Source organism: Tenrec ecaudatus, chromosome 1, assembly GCF_050624435.1.
Source record: "Tenrec ecaudatus isolate mTenEca1 chromosome 1, mTenEca1.hap1, whole genome shotgun sequence".
NCBI lineage: Eukaryota > Metazoa > Chordata > Mammalia > Afrosoricida > Tenrecidae > Tenrec > Tenrec ecaudatus.
In genome coordinates, this window is record NC_134530.1 from 72322955 (window position 1) to 72343904 (window position 20950).

The 20950-nt window shown below is 42.3% G+C and overlaps 1 protein-coding gene across 1 annotated transcript in view; it reads left to right on the forward strand.

Moving 5' to 3' along the window:
- CMPK1 (cytidine/uridine monophosphate kinase 1) overlaps window positions 1–5779 on the forward strand; it is a 34661-nt gene extending 28882 nt beyond the window's left edge. Inside the window, exons 3-6 of the mRNA XM_075555811.1 lie at window positions 1670–1822; window positions 3945–4021; window positions 4239–4335; window positions 5582–5779. Of these exons, the coding sequence (XP_075411926.1) occupies window positions 1670–1822; window positions 3945–4021; window positions 4239–4335; window positions 5582–5623 (369 nt within the window). The 3' untranslated portion in view covers window positions 5624–5779. The remainder of the gene's footprint in view (window positions 1–1669; window positions 1823–3944; window positions 4022–4238; window positions 4336–5581) is intronic.
- The last annotated feature ends 15171 nt before the right edge of the window (window positions 5780–20950 follow it).

A 20950-nucleotide genomic window follows, 5' to 3' on the forward strand; every position in this document is an offset into this window, starting at 1 on the left:
CACTCTTGCCTCAGGTTGGAGAAAGTTGTTTTCATTCCAGAGTAAATCTTCTCTTCTCGTTCTTGGACCTAATCCACTTTCTATATTTTAAAATGTGATCTTCCTGTATTCTCTGCCCGGGTTAATGATTCTGCCATCTACTGAGCTAAGCCATCTATTAACCTTCCCAGGAAAGAGAAGAAACAGACCACAAATTCCAACCCATCCTAAATTTTTCTCTTTCATCTCATTTCTCCACATCCCTTCAGTGAGCGGATCGTTCCAATTAGTTTCTCCTAATTGTCCGCTTTCTTTTCTCTATTAATTTAGTTCATATCTTTCTTAATTTTTTTGCTTACCTCGACACCACTACTAAAACCGAGACATATTAGTTGCCATCAAGGAACTTTTAAGTAACTCCTGGTCACCCTAGATATGTCAGAGTAGACATGTACTACACCGAGTTTTCAGGGGCTGAATCACCAGACCTTTGTTCAAAGGCGTTCCTCCCTAGATTCCAACGCTAACCTTCCGTTAGCGGCCAAGCATTTAACCCGTTGATTCATCTTGAGCCATCACTGTTGTGGCTGCCCTCCCTTGGGAATCCGAGTCAGGCACTTGTTCTTCATGGCATCTGATACCAGGCTTGCAATCAGAGTGTACTGAGTGGGCAGACACTGGCCTGCCTCCTTCAGATTCCCCCACTACCAGAGTTGAGGCAGAAATGACATGTCACGGGCTCAAAAGCATTCAGTAGAAGCTTCTGTGAGTACTTGAGGGGAAGCAGAGGCTAAGATAAAGCTTAGCCTCAGATAAAGAATTGGGGGTACTCAGCCATTTTTTCCCTTGAAGAACCAGGGAAACAGTTTGCGCATTGAGGGGAGAAGTACTGCAGCACTAATAATCAGTGCTAACCCTGTGTTTGTGTCAAGCTCATTGCAAGCTGGGTACTGGTCGGAGTGGTGTCTTTCCGAGCCTAGCACCGTGACTTCAGAGGCGCATAGAGGAGGGCGAAGTAAGACGCCCAGTGGCCCGAGCAGAGTACATGAAAGTATATGATCAATTGATGGTCTGTTGATCATCGCTTAGAGAAAAGCCGTGATAGTCTCTAATAGTCGACCATCAGTTGGTCATATACTTTCCTGTAGATTGTAATCATCTCAGTCTACATGGGAAAAGTGTATTTCTGAGAGAACGTTGAGTTCAAACTACATTTCTCATGACTATTTATTTACTTGCTGCTTACATAACACAACTGTATGTGCAAACCAGGCCCTATTTTGCATGTGCATGGATTGCTAATGTAGTCTTCATTATCTTACATATGTTCTGTATTGATTTATACATATAGATAGTATTGAATGCTTGATTTTATTTTCAAAGCAGTGATTTTTTAAAACCTATTTTTGCATTTTGTATGGACACTTCTGTTTATTGTAGAAAATTTGGAAGTGAAAATCTACGTACCTATACATGTACACATACCCACACATAACCCTATAACTCTACCAGCTTGGGACAACCGTATTAATAGCGCATTCAAGTTTGGTTGTGTATTTCTTCTGTGCGTCCTTCAATCTTTACTTATGCTATACAGTATAGAACACACATCCTGTATCCACCACCCTGCTTACTAGAACTATGTATTTTTAATGTAGTGTTGAAGCTAAATCCCTCCTTTTTCCATTAGGAAATGGATCAAGCAATGACTGCTAATGTTCAGAAGAATAAATTCTTGATTGATGGATTTCCAAGAAACCAAGACAACCTTCAAGGTTGGAACAAGACTATGGATGGGAAGGCAGATGTATCTTTCGTCCTGTTTTTTGACTGTAACAATGAGGTAATGAAGATTGTTGTCAGCCCACATGGGCTTTAAGCAACTGCTGGTCAAACAAAGTGATTTTTAACAGATCTGTATTTTCTTGTGGCAGCATTATTTTCTGAATCGGTAGCTGGATGGACAGAACAGCACTGTCTGGCTGTTGAATAGCCTTGTGGACCTAAAATTAACTTTATCATTAGAATAATAAGAGCTTGGTTGTTTTAAGCATTGGTATGCACAACATTGTTATCCCCAATAAAGCTGAGCTACTGTTTTCTTAAACATGCATTATGATCAGCATCTAGTCTTAGGGTAGTTTTACTGGAAGAGAAAGACATTTCTGGACTTAGAAAAAGCAATCTATTTTAAAGAGACGTAAAATTAAAGACAACAAAGAACGCTGTTGGCATTAAGTTGGTTCTGACTCATAGTGACCCTATAGGACAGATTAGAGTTCCCCTGTAGGGTCCCAGGCTGTAAAGCTTTACCAGCTGTAAAGTCTTTTTCCTGTGGGGTGCTGGTGGGTTTGAATCCCCTTTTGGTTAGCAGCTGAGCACTTAAACACTGCACCCTTTGGACTCCTTAAAAATATGTTGTTATGGAGGTGCTGCAGAGTCAGCTCGATTCCTAGAGACCCGTGTGCAATGCAACACACCAAGTTCTGGTCCTGCACCATCCTCACCATTGTGGTTCTGTTTGAGCCCCTTGTTGGGACCCCTGCATCAGCCCATCTTCGCCAAGGTCTCCCTTTTCACACTCCTCTACTTTACCCAGCATGGTGTCCTTTCTGGGGTCTAACTGCTCCTGATAACGTGCCCTAAGTGTGTTAGATGAAGCTCACCCCGCTCTCTAAGGGTCATTCTGGTTGCATTTCTTTTAAGACAGATTTGCTTGTTTTTCTGGAAGTCCATAGCACTTTCAGTATTCTTGGCCAGTATTATAATTCAAATGCATCAATTCTTCTCAGTCATCCTTATTCATTTTCTAACTTGTGCTTGCATATGAGACAGTTGAAAATACCATAGCTTGGGTCAGGTGTACCTGAGTCCCCAAGGTGAATAGAGCCCTCCCTGTTATTTTTTCCTTTAAAGAAGTCTTGCGAATCAGATTTGCCCAACACATTATGTCATCTGACTTCTTGACTGGTGCTTCTGTCAGTGTTGACTGTGGGTCCAAGCAGGATGGCATCCTTGATAGCGTCAGTCTTTTTCTGATTATTATGATGTTACTTATTGGTCCAGTTGTGAGGACTTTGGCTTTCTGTACATTGAGTTACAATCCAAAACGAAGGCATGTAGAGACCCACAGAACAGCCTAATTTGTCTTCTGGGAGTGAAATGACCTGGGAAAAGTGTTCTTTTTTTCCTCGGCCACTTCGAACGACATACCCAGAGTTACCTTGGAATAACTAAATGGAACTTCTGAGAATCAGTTCATTCAAATGCCAGCCTCTGACAGCTGCTGGAATATAAACTTCCTTGAATCAGTGCCGTCCTCCTGAAGGAAGAGGAGTCTGAAGTTGTGCCTTGAAGGGTTGCTATTCTTAGGCTAAGTTGCAAATGCTGTGCCTTCCGTGGAGAGACTGGCTGCAGTCTTTGCATTGTTTTAAAGTATAACTCTTCCTCCAACTCCCCAAAATGTGTTTTCACTTATTCTTCAAAGTTAACTTTAGAATGTTACCACAGCTTTATAACCAAGGAATGTGTGTTCACCATTAATAAGGGATGCTTTATTCAATGCAAATATGTCGACTCTTAAATATTTGGATATGTATGGAATTATTGACAAATAAGGGAAAAGGGAACGAAGTTTAAAGCATGTAATTCATACCTAATAAGTTAATAGTATATCTTAGATGGAGCCACATACTTACAGATCTTCTTTTTATTGCGGTTTATAAAAAGCACGCACAGGAAAAACTGAGTCATGTGTGAATTCTTATGCTCTGTACTTATTTATGCTAGTTTATATAAATTGAACCACATGTTTAAATTTAAAAGAGTTTTGCATGTTGATTAATGAATTAGATACATTGGGTTTAATGTAGAGATTTTTTTGGGTAACATCTTTAGATTTTTTTTCAGTTTAAGTGAATAACAAATTCCTATCTTCCTGTTCTGTTGATGACCTTTGTCTCTAGATCTGTACTGAACGATGTCTCGAGAGGGGGAAGAGCAGTGGTAGAACTGATGACAACAGAGAGAGCTTGGAAAAGAGGTACTTGCCAAGTTCATCTATTTCCACCTCAGCCTCACTGCGCAGCTTGGTGACAGATGAGATATCTGCCACCTTTTGGCCTAGACTAATAAAATGCGTACACTGCTTCATCTAAGAGCATTTGGGTCAGGGCCGGCATTGGCCTCTCAGTTATTCTGTGTCATGGAGGAGAGAGGGTGGCTAACAAGAACGTTGTTAATAGTTGCTTCTTTTGCAGAATTCAGACCTATCTTGAATCAACAAAGCCAATTATTGACTTATATGAGGAAATGGGGAAAGTCAGGAAAATAGATGCATCCAAGTCTGTTGATGAAGTGAGTATCTCTCCATAACCTGCCTTAATAAGAAGTCAGCTAAACGAACATGGTTGATTTCTTTTGAGGCAGGCAGACAAAAAAACCGTGGCATTAATTTTTTTCAAGGCTGGAGGCTAAATGAAAGATTCATTTATGCTTCGTCTCCTTTGGGGATAGTGTGTGAAGTGGTCTTTGGTGATTAATCCCAGAGCCTTTACTTAAGCATTGACAAATTGGCATTTTGCGATGAAGAAAAACAACAAACCCAAGTACCGAGTTAATATTTAGAACTGTAACATGAACAGCATTGTCGTGTAGAAGCCCAGGTTGCTCTGCTCATCATGTAGCAGAGCACAGCGCTCCCCAGGGGCAGGCTTTCCCCGACTCATTGCCCCTCTCTCCCTCACAAGCCAGCCACCTCTAAATGGGGAGTTACAAGCCCATAGTGCCTGCTGAAGATGTCCAGTGTCTCTTGATTCACCTAGTCTCCCTTCTCCTAACTCCCTAAATCTGCTTATCCTGGACCTTGATTTGTGGTCTTGACGCTGACATTTTTTTGTCATCCATCACTACTTCCTAAAGAGGCCAGCCAATATATAAGAAAACCTGTGCACTAGACTCAGAACTAAGAAGATAACCCACTTTAGTTTATGTTTTATCAAAATACTGATCATCTCTCAAGAGATCTGTCATGCCCTTAAGATACTTGTAAAGTTGAATACAGCATATTCTTAATTTTAAATGTATTTATGATTACTCTTTCTCTAAAGTAAAAGGAACCCTAGTGGTCTAGTGGTTATACATTGGGCTGTGATCCACATGGTCAAGAGTTCAAAACCACCAGCAGCTCCTTGGAGAAAGACTGAACTTTCTATTCCTGCAAAGAGTTACAGTCTCAAACAATAATAATAATTTATAAATTATTAAGGGTTCAGTGGGGAGGAGAGAGGGGAAAAAGTGAGCTGATACCAAGGGCTCAAGTAGAAAGCAGGTGTTTTGAGAATGATAATGGCAACATATGTACAAATGTGCTTGACACAATTGATGTATCTATGGATTGTGACAAGAGTTGTATGAGCCCCTAATAAAATGATTAAAAAAAACTAGTCTTAAAAACAGACAGGGGGTTGCGGCGAGTCAGCATTGACTCGATGACAGTGAGTTTGGTTTTGGTCAACCATTTAAAATTTAATATAAAATGGACTTAAGCATATGGTGCTTTCACAATGTCTGCTCTGTAAATTAACGTTTTTTTCCATTACAGGTTTTCGATGCAGTTGTAAAGATTTTTGATAAAGAAGGCTGACTCTACACCCAAAGGCGTCCTTGAAATCATGCTTGAATATTGCTTTGATAGCTGCTACACACCCCTCTTAAGGCAATTTTGATCTTTCATAATTACATCTCATTTAATGGCTGGAAAGTGTGTAGTAAGACAAATTAAATTTCTACTTTCAGGGTTTTTGTTTTGTTTTGATTTTCTTCTTTTGTCACAGGAATGATTAGATAGACAGTGAATTAAGGTTCAGCTTCATGTTAGTTTTGGTGCTCACAAAACATAGAAGGATATCGGCTACTTTTTGCTTTTATTTAAAAAGACTGTTTCTTTTAAGTCTGTGCCTTCTGTGAGCAAAATTTTTAGTGTGTATATATATGTCCCCTTACTAATTGCAATATGTTAGGATTAGGAATCCCCAGTTCTCCCCTTTTCTTGCAGATTTATTTATTTTTCTTCCTTTTTAAAATTAATTTTTGTATTGGGGTTCATACAACTCTTATCACAATCCATACTTACATCAATTGAGCAAAGCACCCTTATACATTCGTTGCCCTCATCATTCTCAAAATTCGCCTTCCACTTGGGTTCCTGGAATCAGCTCGGTTTCCTTTTTTTCCCTCCTCCTCCCTCCCCGCTTCCCCCTTCCCCCTGCACCCATAAGAGTTTATAAATAATTATTTTATCTTGTTTTACACTGCTCGGTGTCTCCCCTCACCCACCTTCCCATTGCCCATCTCCCAGAGAGGAGGTTACACATAGATCTCCAAGATCGGTTCTCCCTTTCTACACCCCCTTCCCTCCCGGTGTCGCCACTCCCACTGCTGGTCCTGAGGGGTTCATCCGTCCTAGATTCCCTGTGTTTCCAGATCCCTACTGCACCACTGTACATCCTCTGGTCTAACCAGGTCCGCAAGGTAGAATTGGGGTCATGATAATTGGGAGGGGAGGAAGCGTTCAAGAACTAGAGGAAGGTTTTGAGTTTCATTGTTGCTACACTGAACCCTGAGTGACTCATCTCCTCCCCACTACCTCTCTGCAAGGGATGTCCAGCTGTCTACAGATGGGCATTGGGTCCCCATCACGCACGCACTCCCCCTCATTCATGGTGATATGATCCCTTCCCCCACCACCACCACCTTTGTTGTTTGAGACCTGGTCTCCTCTGCCCTTCACGATCACACATGTTGGTGTGCTGCTTCCGTGTGGGCTTTGTTGTTTCTGGGCTAGATGGCCACTTGTTTTCTTTTAAGCCTTTAAGTCCCCAGACGCTATATCTCTCAATAGCCGGGCACCATCAGCCTTCTTCACCACACTTGCTTATGCACACATTCGTCTTTAGCGTTTATGTGAGGAAGGTGATCACACAATGATTGTTTTTGTTCCTTGGTGTCTGCTACCTGGTCCATTCAACACCTTGTATTCGCTTAGGCTGTGTGCTTCTTCTCTGTGGACGTATTCGCTTAGGCTGTGTGCTTCTTCTCTGTGGACTTTGTTGCTTCTAAGCTAGATGGCCGCTTATTTGCCTTCAGCCTTTAAGACCCCAGACACTATATCTTTTTGATAGCCGGGCACCATCAGCTTTCTTCACCACGTTTGCTTACACACACGTCTGTCTTCAGTGATCATGTTGGGAAGGTGGGTATCATGGAATGACCGTTTAGCTGGGCAAGGTGCTATTGTTTTGAGGAAGTGTGTGTGAGGAGGCCCAATGCCCACCTGCTACCCTACTGAACCTATAAATATATGCACATAGGTCTATCTCCCCCATAATCATAAATATATTTACATATGTACATGTCTGTATTTAGGCTTCTCTGTATGCCCTTTGCCTCCTACTCCATTTCCTTACGCTTTCTTCCTGTCCCACTACCATGTTCAGCCTTCACTCTGGTTTCAGTACTTCCTCTCAGTTACCTTGCCCTTGCTCATTTCCTACCAGTCTTCCCCTCCCCTCCCTCCACTCGTTTTGAACCACTCGTTGTTCCCTTGTCCCTGTGTTGGCCAACACCTCCTCCCTTCCCCTACCTCCCACGCTCTCATGTCCCTCCGGGACCACTGGTCCCATTATTTTCTTCTCTCATTGTTTGTCCAGCCTGTCTTGTCTAGGTGCACCTGCTGATATAGTAATATGTGCATACAGATGCAGATGGCTTTGACAGCGCCCAAGTGGCACATAAGAACATGGCTTCGAAGCAGCAACACCAACACGCTGATAGGCAAAAAAGCCACTAACATACAAAATTTACAAGATTAAAAAAAGACAAAACAAAAAGATAGCAAAGAGAAAAAGATTGCTAGTAGTTCAAGGTCTGTTTGTTGACCTTTAGGAGTGTTTTCCAGATGAAACTTGTGGGGTGCCATGTCCTGACCCCAAAGTCCATCCTTTATACTCCCTCGGGATCCCAAAGTTTCCAGTCTGTTAAGTGACTTTGTGGACCAAATTTTCAAACGAATTTTCGTGTGGCTGCTTCTTGAAAATTGTGTTTGGTAAACAAACTCATAAATAACTTCCCAGAAGTGTTTTAGTGTTTGTCAAATAACTGACCATCTCCTGTAGAAAAATAAGAAAACTGGTTTTGTTTTACTACAACTTGAATAAAATTTTGTGACAGGGCAGGTGCTTTGGTTTCAGGGCTTGGGCTGGGAGCACTTGGGCGCAGAGTCTGGCAGCAGGTCAGCTTTACTCTGACATAAACCTGAGGGCGAGGGTCACATCTAATGGCCATGTCCCTTAGGCTCTGTTACAGAGTGTTATTATTGATTACACCAGTAGAACACTGAAATGCATGTGCTGGATTTATGGCTAAGAATTCGTCTAATAGAGTTTTAGTAATGCTTCTTTTTGTTTTGTTTGTTTCAGACTGAATACAAGTTTAATTTAAAAAAGAGGAAAGCTAGTTGGTTCAATTTTTTGTTTGTATTCCTTTTTCTTGAATATTTTTCAGTTGTTTAAAAAGATTTTAAAATCATTGCACTTTGGTCAGAAAAATAATAAATATGTCTTATAAATGTTTGATTCCCTTTCTGGTTACTTTTTTCAGTAAATTTAATTTTTTTGGATCATGCTGACACATTGAAAGGTATAATATAAAATCAATCCAAAGGAATCTTCTCATGAATTCGTTTTCCTTTTAAATGAATTTTCTTTGGGAAATTAATTTTCATTGTTCTTACTGTTTTCTCTGACGATGAATAAAAAGTGGTGCCCAGTGTTCTTAATATGAGATTTCTTAAAATGTATCTCATTCTCAGCATTTTTGCTGTTAGAAATACAGGGTTAAACAGGGCAAGATTTTGTGTAATTAGTGTAATTAGATTTTATGTTTAAAGTCATTGGGGAGATGGGACAGTTTGATAAATGCTCTTAAAATGTACTAGAGTTATTTATTTCTGTGTGTGTTTTGACATTCACTTATCAAAGATGCATATTTCAACATACTTACCTTTGGAAGCCGTAGGAGTCATATGTTCTTTGTGATTTTGTAACTAAGTAACCGATTGGCCACCAGAATTTGTACTGACATTATCTTGGTTTCTTGGAAGAGGCTGTAATGGACTCATCCTTATTCAATGATGCAGTCCAGTCTTACAAAGGGATTGGCGGTTTAAACAAACTGCTTTGGTATGCATCCAAAGGCTAAAATTCTACACATATGTGCAGAAACCTGTCAGATAAGGATCTAAATATTTATATTAATATTATAAAAGCAACCTTAAGATTTTTTAAAGCAGACTGTTTAGATGAGGTGCATTACTTCCACTCATCAGATATCTTTCTATGGCATATGAGAACAGAAAACCAAGAAACATAGTCATTTCTAAATTATGAGACTTTGTTTTTTGTTTGCTTCTAAGTAGAAAAACATGTTGGCAACATTTAGTTTTGGAGTTGATTGAGATGCATCTGCCTCCACTAGTTTGGCTATTTTATTTGTTAAAGATGTAGTCACCAAGATGCTTCTTTACATTCTGAGACACACCACTTGGACCCTTGCTGCCTTTTTTCTCCCCTTAAATGAAATGAACTGACGCTTCCATTTAATGATGTTGAATGTATATGAATTATCTAGTAAATAATTCCAGTAAAATTTGTGCTGTGGTCTTTGCTATTTGCTAGTTTAGATTTCTGTTCTCTCAAGCATATTAAAGAGCACAAAGTATCATGTTTAACCTGTGTGTCCTCACATGGCAAAAGCAGAGTCCGAGATCCTGGAGAATTTTCTGCTCCGTGTGTTATATCTGTGTATCTGGAATTAGCAGGAGAGTGTAACTTCTGATTTTTTTCAAGAACTAATCTGGATTGAGGCACAAGTAGCCTATTTCATTACCCGCCCACAGCACCGATTGTTTGTCCCTTTCGGGGGCAAATTGCCCCCGGCAGTGGGTCTCAAAGTATGATTTTCTTTTTAGTAGGCTTGTGCCTTGTCCATGGAATTTAAGTGGTTGCCTAACATCCCCGGGGTCCAGAGCACTGGCCAGGTCCAGTGATCTTTCCTCCAGGGCTGGTCACTCTTCAGAAACTTACTACTGATTGCATCAGCCATAGTACGTGGTGGGCCACATTTCAGTTATCTTTTGTTTGCCAACTTTAATCATTTCTAGTGCATTTCACTTCTCTGTACCCCACTTTCATCCTTCATCTTCATTAACTACTCTTTAAAGCACTTAAAAAAAAAAGTAAAAGGAAGCTCATTGTGTGTCAAAGAGAAAAAGTAAATATGGTCCTGATCACCCCTCTCTTTTTCCTCCCTGTCTGCAAGGTAAATACACCCCATTCCTCATGTGTCAATATAGTTAGGTTCCAAAGACTAGGCTGTTATACAAAAATCAACATTATGCAAAAATGGAGGAAGACCTCATCAGATCATAATTTGGAGGATGACGCTATCATTACATGACTGCCAGATCACATCCATATATAACTTCCAAACCACTGAGAATCATGGCCCAGGAAGTTGACATGCAGTCTTTAAAATGACATCCAGTGTTCTTCTCACCTCGTACCTTAGTATTTGTTACGTCTACTGCACAAAACAGATAGGAGGTTATTTATAATTGTGATGTGTAAGATGTCACAAAAAGAGATAGTGGATAAATGAGTATGCTCATGGATCCAAGCATGCTTCCCTTTATCATGGATGTGGTTATTGTGATTGTCATGCTTCTCGACTTGGGTCAAGTCTGCTTTCCTATCTTGGGAGAGCCGACGTTTCAGGCCTTCTTTCTAAGCAACCGTGCCAGGTTCGGACTATTAACAGGACTTCTACTTTCATGAGATCCCAGCTGGCCTGCTCAAAAGAGTGAACCTGCTTCTTGTGGGTCTCTTTTCAAAAGGCTTCTCTCTTATGACTTTGACCTCCTAAGACTCGGACATAAGAGGGTCCAACTGCTTTGTGCTATTTAAGGAAACAGGGTAACAAATGAGAACATTTGTGTAATGGAGGTTCTTTTATTAACTACATTTTGAAGCAACTTTATGTTACTACTGAAATCGGCCTTTGACATTTTAATCAACCAGAGGAAAAGCATATGTGGTCAGTTGTATATATTCCAGCTTAAATATTAGATTATCATAAACTGGGAATTGTATTCAACAGTTGAAATCCAGCAGTTAAGCAACATACTGCATGCATAGAACATATACTTTCATTCGAGAAACTGTATTTAAAAAACAAAAAAGCTACAGGTATGAGTTTTGTATGAGATTGAAGACTTCCCTCATAAATATACTTTCAGTAGCTGCTTCTAGACTGGAGCCTCAAGGAAGGCTTGGTGATCTGCTGTCCAAGGACTGTGGACTGCAGTTCTCTTGAGACACACTTGGGGTCTCCCTGAATCCGAGTGATCGCTAGCAACTAGTTCTGGAACGTAGTTAGCTACTTCCATGATATTTGGTGGGCTTGCCTTACCATGTTCTCGATCCTTGCAGTCTTTTGAGGACTCTGGCTGTGAGTGGCCCTCTCCCAGCTGCCTCGGCTCCAAGGCAAGCAGGGTCTTAGTTACTTAGTGCTGCCACAGGAATGCCTCAAGTGGGTGCCTTTAACGAGCACAGTCAGTTCTCTCTGTTTTTGAGGCCAGAAGTTAGGATTCAGGTGCCTTGGAGATGTCCATGGGTCCTGCATCAGTCTTTCTGTGGGTTTAGGAGGTTCTCAGCACAGACCCTGGGCCCAAAAGACTGCTCCACGTGCAGTTCTGTCTTGATGTTTGTTAGATCCCTCTCTTCTGGCTTTTCTCTCCCTGTCTCTTGTAAGATCAAAGCTCTTACAAGGCCACACCCTTGGGGAACTCCTGGTCCATCAGATAAGGGCTGTGGCCTGAGTAAGGGTGTTGCATCCCCCTTAATCCCTTCACAACTGACGAACTGATCACACCGCATGACATCATTGCATGGTTGCTGATTTACATCGTTGTACACTGACAAACCATGGAGACTTGTGGCTCAGTCAAGTTGACCCATATTGGGGTGGGGGGCGGGGAGCAACACACACAACACAATTCAGTCCTTGACAAGCAGTCAGCGCTTAAAGCACAAAGCTGTCGGGCACGTGGCTCACTCTTACGCTAGCTTTATAGAGAAGCTGTTTAACCATTGGCTCCAAACCTGCTTCGAGAACTAGAGCAGTCGAGTGACTGCAGTCTCGAGGCTGCATCAAATGGAGAACATTTCTTCTTTCTGGTTTCCGGGAAACTTGCACAGCAGGCACTCCCCTCATGTACTCAACCAGAGAGTGGTCAAGAAGGACACTTGTTTTTAAATCATTTAATTGGGGCTCATACAACTCTTAACACAATCCACACTTACATCCATTGTATCAAGCACATTTGTACATTTCTTGCCCTCCTCATTCTCAAAACATTTTCTTTCTACTTGAACCTTTGGTATCAGCTCCTCTTCCCCCACTCCCTCCCTTCCCCCCCTCACCCTTGATATTTTATAAATAATTATTTTGTCATATCTTGCACTGTCTGATGTCTCCCTTCACTCTTTTCTGTTGTCTGTCCTGCAGGGAGGAGGTTATATGTATATCATTGTGATCGGTTCCCCCTTTTTCCCCCCACCTTCCTCATCCCCTCCTGGTATTGCTACTCTCATTATTGGTCCTGAGGAGTTTATCTATCCTGGTTTCCAGCTCATATCTTTACCAGTGTACATCCTCTGGTCTAGCCAGATTTGTGAGGTAGAATTGGGATTATGATTGTGGGAGGGGGGAGGGGGAGAAGCATTAAAGAACTAGAGGAAAGTATGTTTCATTGGTGCTACACTGCACCCTGACTTGCTTGTCCCCTCCCCGCAACCCTTCTGTAAGGGGATGTCCAGTTGCCTACAGATGGGCTTTGGGTTTCTACTCCGTAGTCCCCCTCATTCACAATGATATGATTTTTTTGTTCTTTGATGCCTGCTACCTGATCTTGTCAACACCTTCTGATCACACAGGCTGGTGTGCTTCTTCCATCTCAGCTAGATGGCTGTTTGTTTACCTTCAAACCTTTAAAACCCCAGACACTATATCTTTTGATAGCTAGGCACTACCAGCTTTCTTCATCACATTTGCTTATACACCCGCTTTGTCTTCAGCGATCGTGTCGGGAAGGTGAGCATCATAGAATGTCAGTTTAATAGAACAAAGTATTCTTGCATTGAGGGAGTACTTGAGTAGAGGCCAAATGAAGGACACTTTTTTTTAAACATTTGGAAGAAATATGCTAAAGTTTAATGGCAAACATTTAGATTGGGTCAGAGTATTCCCACAGCAAAATGATCAAGCTGGACCAATTATGTCAAAATACCCTAGGCATCAGATGTGTCAGAATGCCCATGTCAGACCCACGATGAGACATGTTTGAGCAGAGGCTTTATTCATCCGTGTGGCACCTCTACTGAGGTCTGGGTAAGTACTAGGTAGGGAAAGACCAGCCCAAACCCCTCTGCCATCAAGTTGATTCTGACCCATAGCGACCCAACAGTAGGAAGCGCTGCCCGGTCCTGTGCTGTCCTCACAATTGTTCCTATGCGTAAGCCCAATGTTGTAGCCACTGTGTCAATCCATCTCACTGAAGGGCCTTCTTTTTCACTGCCCTTTGGTCTCCTGACAACATGTCCAAAGTATGTAAGATGAAGTCTCACTATCCTTGCCTCGAAGGAGTAATCTGGCTGTACTTCTTCCAAGAGAGATTGGATGGTTCTTTTGGCAGTCCATGGTACTTTCAATATTTGTCAGCACCATAATGCAAATACATCAGTTCTTCTTTGGTCTTCTTTATTCATGTGCAGCTTCCCCATGCATTTGAGGCAATTGAAAATACCATGGCTTGGGACATGTGCGCCTTACTTCTCAAAATAACATCTTTGCTTTTCAGTTTGTCGTACTGTGGTGGCTTGTGTGTTGCTGTGATCTTGGAAGCTCTGTCACTCGTATTTCAAATGCCAGCAGGGTCACCCAACGCAAAGAGGTTTCAGCTGAGCTTCCCGACCAAGAACAGACTGAAGACGAATCAGTTGCCCACTTTCAGGAAGTAGCCCCTGCAAACCTTAGGCACAGAATGGACACATCTGACAGACAGTGGACATTATACAGGGTTTCTGAAACTATAAAACTAAGTCTTTTTAAGACCAGATAGCTTCATCTTTCCTCTGCTGAGCTGCCTGTATGTTTGAACCGCTGACCCCACGGTTAGCAGCTCAATGCCTGTCCTACGGCACTGGGCTGCTGCTGCTGTGTGCCGATGGAAGATTAGTAGTTTCAGGGATAGGATGGGAGTAGAGACTAATGACTGTTGTACTCAATTGTCCTAATTCATATCAGGTGGCTTTTTCAGGAGCTTACCTAATCAGTCTGAAAGTTGTCCTAATCCAGGACCACATTTCTCCTCCTCTCCATGAATATTTTGTTGATGGAAATGGGTTTGAAGACGGTGACTCCCTTAACACCAAGCCATCTGGGCTTCGTTTGCCTTTAATGTGTAGTTTTAGTCATCTGATGGGTATTTCTGAGTTTAGCGTGCGTGTTTAACAAGCAGCTCTGTAAGTATCCCAAAAGGAACTCATCATACATGACAACATACAGATGATGGCCAGTGGCAAAATAGGAACTCGAGGCTTAGAGAAGGCATGTTGTAGTTTATAAGCATTCTTTCAAGAGTCTAGAAGCACAATTATCTAACTGCTCAGTTGTGCAAGTTAAATTTTAGAGAAGGGCTGACCCCTGCACCTGACAACAGAGTCTGTTACTGTCTGTGCCTGCATTAGGTGATGCGTCAGGAAACCAGACTGGGAGATGACACTAGCACTCAGTGACCGTGTTACAAAAAACTTGTTGACCCATTTGGCACATCAAAGGGGGTTTTCAAAAGTTTGTGGGAAAATGCCCCTAAAAAAATGCATTGGCTTGTCATTCACCTGTTGTACAATTTAGTAGCTGCACCTATTGGGAGTTGAGCAGTCAGCACCACAGCCAACTTCAGAACACTTTCTTCCTTCTCACGCTCACTGGCAGCGCCCGTGTCCCCTCAACCTTTCTTGCCATGCCCCTAGGTAGTTATTAGTCCGGATCCTATCGCTCTCTGTATGACTATCTTGTTCATCCCGCTTTCCGAAAGCCTAGCCCAGTGTTTGCGCATATAGGAACTTAATAATTGTTGCGAGAACACACCAAAAAGGAAAAATACCTTTGACTGCAGCGTTAGTTACAAACAGCGATTAAAATGTTTCAGTAAGCGGATGAAGCCTGGAAGCACTCATGCATCTATGTCAATAAATTTGAGAGACAGCCACCTGGCCACCCGGTTGAAGAGAGCCCACCTTTGTGCCCATTCCAAAGGTGACCTGATGGAATGCATAAGTTATTAAGCAATAGCATTCATATCACATGGCTATAGGATCCAGAGCCATTGCTCTGTAGCAGAATTCTGAGAAGTTAGCAAATATATTTAAAGCAGTGTGTTTTAAAGTACCAATGCTCAGACTCTATTCCCATAAATGGATTTAATTGTAAAGGTTCTCCAGGTGAATCTAAAGAAAGACGCCCAAACGAACACACTGTCATTGAGTTGATTCTGACTCATAGTGATTCTCATACTTCACAATGCATCAAAATCACCTGGAGGGCTGATGAACCCAGCTTGCTGGGGTCCTACCCCACAGTTGTGATTCAGTAGCTCTGGAGTAGGGCCAAGTAAGTTTTCTTTCTTATAAGGGGCCAAGTATTGCTGATATTAATATTTTGAGAATCACTGTACTAAACAAAGTGACTAAAGCATGTCAAACTCACGGCCTTACAAGGAGGAACCAGGCCTCCTTTGGTTAACACTCTACGGCCCTGCCTAGCTTGAGTTACCTGGTTCTTCATGAATTGACTAATTGATACACCCCTAAGGAAAGCTTCTATTTAAGTAGTTGTCGTTCATGAAGCCTCACTGTACTGCAAGATGCTCACAAGTGTCTCCCCACCAAGGGTGTTGTCAGATGACTATCAGTTTAGCATCGTGGGGTCCCTTTCATTGTAGCCTCTGCCGGTAGCTGGAGTAGATGCGTTCACTCTGGGCTTGAGGGCAGAGCGAAGGCCATCAGAGCACAGTGAGGAAGACAGTTGCATTGGGTTGGCAGTGAAGTGGCTGCCTTGAGGACTTGGGGAGTTTCCCATGACTACAGTGTGGCAGCAGAGCCCACTTGCCTATTTCGTAAGTTGTTTTAGGTCTTGCCCCGAGATTCTGTGTTTTGGGGACCTTCCTATTTATATAAGTCTGGAGTTTCTCTTAAACCCCAGCCACCTGCTCTGGGGCCTCTTGAAACCCAGGACACGGACAATTACCTGCCCATAGAAGAGGGAGCGAAAGCTAAGGATTTATGCTTTCCCATAAGGACCCCAATGCAGGGCAGTTTCCCTAAGCCCCAGTGCCTGGGGTGGGTGCTCCACACAAGTTTGATGTTGTAATGCTGCTGGTGGTTAGGAGGCACCCAATTTGGGACGAGAGGAGCCCTCTGTCACTGGAGAGGGAAGCAACACAAGCAAAGGGTGGGAGTGAGGAGAGAGGTGTAGGGAATCACACCTAGTTGGAGGGGGAGGTGCCCCTGTATCACACAGTGGGAGACAGGAGTATGGAAAGGGGAGGAGCTACACCAGATGGATCGTGACCCCTTTGGAGGTTGAATGACCCTTTCACAGGGCTTGCCCGATTCATAACAGCAGCAAAATGACTGATGAAGTAGCAACGAAAATAATTTTATGGTTGGGGGTCACCACAACATGAGAAAGTGTATGAAAGGGTTGCGGCATGAGGAAGGTGGAGCACCGTGGAGGTAAAGGCATGTGGAATGTATGCGGTGTCTATTTTGGTGAGTCCAGACTAGCATGGAGCCCTGGTGGTGGCATAGTGGTGACGGGTTGCTCTCTACTCCCATGAAGAGGCAGTCTCGGAGATCCACAGGGCCAGTTCTGCTCCGTCTTATGAGTCCCTCCGTCACTGTGAGTCAGAATCGACTTGATGGTAGTGAGTTTGGCTTGAGAGACTAGAAAGGAGGAGTCCTGGTATCACAGGTGGCCAAAGGCTAGACTGTTAACCAAAAAAAGTTGTTGGTTCGGACCAGCCATTTGATGGAGAACCCGATGACAGTGCACTTCGTCAATATTACAGCCTTAGTAACCCTATGGGGCAATTGGAATAAACTGGGTTAGTTTCCACGGGGAAGGTGAGTAAGTGCTAGGCTGAATGAGTCCGTTTGACAAAGACTTGAGATTGGGGTGTCTGTCCTTTGTTTTGGTTCTCCTTTGGTATTGTCTTCTGTTTACCTCGTAAACGTTTCTTTGTCATCTTTTGAAACTCTTAATGGTTTTTCCATCTAACTAGACACAGTATGAAGATTTCAAGATCTAGTTGTATGCTACTATAAATAATAAAATAATATCTGTATATCTACAAGGAAGACATTTAATATAAGTGGTCTTCAAAATTGCACATTCAATTTACACATCAATGTCAAAGATGAAGAAATTGGATATTTTAAGCAACTTTTTTCAGTCTAAAATTGATCAGACAGGCAATCAAGATAATTAATAATTACAGTGACAGGAATGTGGAAGTTAGAAACAAAGGAGAATTGCTAGTTGGAAAACAAGGCCTTACCGATAGAACGGAAGCCAGGGGTCACATGATAGAATTTTCTAAGACTAACAACTTACTGATCAGAAGTGCCTTTTTCCCAACAACATTAATAGCCACCATACATGTGGACCTTACTAGACGGAATCCATTGGGATGAATAAATGACATCTGTGGAAAGAGATGATGGAGAAGCCCAGTATCATCATCCGAATAAGATCGGAGGTGGGGGAGTGGAACAGACCAATTACTTGTATGCAAGTTCAAGTTTAGACTGAAGAAATTAAAACAAGTTCATGGGCTAAAGAACTATGTTCAGGATATTCTCACTGGAATTTAGGGACCATCTCAAGAATGGCAGCCCAACTCTCAGCCCACAGTGACACCAAGGCTTCACCGAAAGCAGTGTCCAAAATGCTGCAGGATTTGCTGGAATGCCAATTGAGATGTTTCCACAAATGGATGTGATGCTTGTATTGCTCACTCGTCTATGCCAAGAAATTTGGAAGAGAACTTCCTGACCAAGCAACTGAAAGAGATCCATATCCATGCCCATTCCAAGGAAAGGCAATCCACCCCGAATATGGAAATTATCCAACAGCACCATAATACTCGCACAAGACTTCTTTAAAATGTTGCAAGGCAAGCATGTTACTTTTAGGACTAAGATGTTCTGTGGTATTTTCAGTCACCTCATATGCATGTAAAAGTTGGACATTGAATAAGGCAGACCCAAGAAGAATTGATGCATCTGAAATATGGGGCTGGTGAAGAATATTCAAAGTACCACCGCCTGCCAAAAATACAAACGCACCTGTGTTGGAAGAAATACAGCCAGAAGGCTCCTCAGAAACAATATGGCAAGACTTCATCTCCTGGACTTTGGACAGGCTGTCAGGAGGGAGAACTCCCTGGAAAAGGACATTATGCTTGGTGAAGCAGAGGACCGACACAGCGGCTGCAACTATGGGCTCAAACATCAAGAATCATTTTGAGGAGGCCTGGGACGGGGTGGTGTTTTGTTCTGCTGGACATAGGGTTGCCATGAGTTAGAACCTTGCAATTCAACAGCACCTACCAACAACAACGGTCATTAATATCAGACGCATGTAAAATTTTGCTAAAGATAGTTTAAAAATGGTTGCTGTAGTACATTTCCAGGGAGCGGCCCGAAATTCAAGCTGATTCAGAAGAGGATGTGGAACAAGAGATAATCATTGTTAGTGTCAGATAGATGGGTATAGGTTGAAAGCAGAGACATGAAAAAGATGTTTCCTTGCTGTGGCGAAATGAAATTTCCTAGAATGGCTTTTCTATCCATATCTTTGTCATTCCCACCAAATGACTGGGTGGGACCATACAAAGACGTGTAAAACACTAACAGGATATTGGTATAAGAATGAGGCATTTTCGAAGCAGGATGCGAAGCAGGACATCAAGGAAGAAGGGCACCCAGCAGATCACATTCAAAATCTCTGCCTGAAATGGAAGAGGCAGCAGAGGCCATGCCACTCAGAGACCATGAGACAGAACAAAGGAGCAGGGTGGAGTCAGTGGGACTGAGGCAGAGCTTCCTGGCCAATGAAGGCAGAGATCCTGGGATCACATGGCTGAGAAACTGAGGACTAGAAACGTGTCTGCTGGCTGAAGATTGGTGTTGCTGTGGACCAAAGACTGTCTCCTTAGCGTTTTGTGATCCTGGCTTGTGGTGACCTGTTAACTTTCCTGCTAACCCGCTCCCCCCACCCACCGCCTCCATCACTGTGAGTGTTGTCAGTGAGTTGTTCTGGGTGGCCAGGGCAATGAATCCAGCAGAAAAGCAGAGTGTCTTGGAAGAAACATAGTGTCAGGATAGGGTAAAGAAATAGGCCACATTTTAGGGCATGAAGCATCAATAAAAAAATGAGATAATACAAACTATCATTTCAAATCATATACTGTAAAATTAGAAATCAACCAGAAAATGATCATCTCTGAAGAACCAAGTACATGGGAAATGGAATATCACTTTCCTCAAAAGACACTGAGTAACTGAAGAAATAAGCAACACAATGGAAAGATTCTTGGAAACAAATGAGAACAAAAATGTAACATCAAAGCCTTTGGGACAGCGGTAGCTGAGGCAGCTGGTGGTCAGGATGCTTGAGAAAGACCGAGTGGAGACTTCACTGGGAACCACGGCCTGTGTGATGAGCAGCACCAAAGTCATAAATCTACGCCCCCTCCTCCCGCCGCCTGGATTTCTCCTGTGTACAGTTCTTCAGGAGCATGTGCTTGAGATCTTCCAGGACTGTGTGCAGAGAATCACTTTAATCCAGGAGAGTCCAGCCTAGGGCAGCCAGAGCATCAGGAGTGCATACACAGCTTATCTTTCTGAGCTGCTGTTTCATTTCTAGGAAATCAGCCTACCTTCTCTGTGTTCCCATAAGAGAAGATGACCACTATTTACATAGCCAATGCTTGCGTGCTGTATTAGTCATTTAAAAATCATTTTATTTGAAAATGATTAGGGCAAAGAATGTACGGATGTGCTTTATACAATTGATGTATGTATATGTATGGATTGTGATAAGAGTTTTATGAGCCCTTAATAAAATGTAAAAAAAAATCATTTTATTGGGAGCTCTTACAGATGCCATAGCTCAATCACATCAAGCAGTATTGTACAATTGCTACTTTAATCGGTTTCAAAACATTTTCTTCTTGAACTCCTTGATATCAGCTTCCTTCTATCCCCTGCCTCTCTACCCTACCTTCTATAACCCCCCCCATTTCCTCTATAATAGTTATTTTTTGCTATATCTTACACAATCCAATATATCCATTCACACACTATTGTGTTGTTTGATTCCATTGAGTAGCATTATACAGGTATCGATGCTATCAGTTTCCAATTCCTCCCCTCCCTCTTTTCCAGTACCCTCAGTGAACCATTACTCCTGTCACTATCTCTGAGGGGTCATCGATCTTGACTACCACGTAGTGACTGGTCTTAAATATACAAATGAATATATTCAAATCTAACATGATTAATGAGGTAAAACCAGTAAACAATAGTGAAGGGGGGAAATAATAAGGAACTAGAGGATAGTTGTGTGATTCATCAGTGCTATACTGCACCTTGGATTTATCATGCCTTCCATGTGGCCCTACTGGGGGGCGCTGTCCCATTGGCTTATAGGTGGGTTTTGGGTCTCCATGATATCCACAGCCCTTCACATCAATTTGGTTGCTTATTTTTGAACTTCTGACACCTCA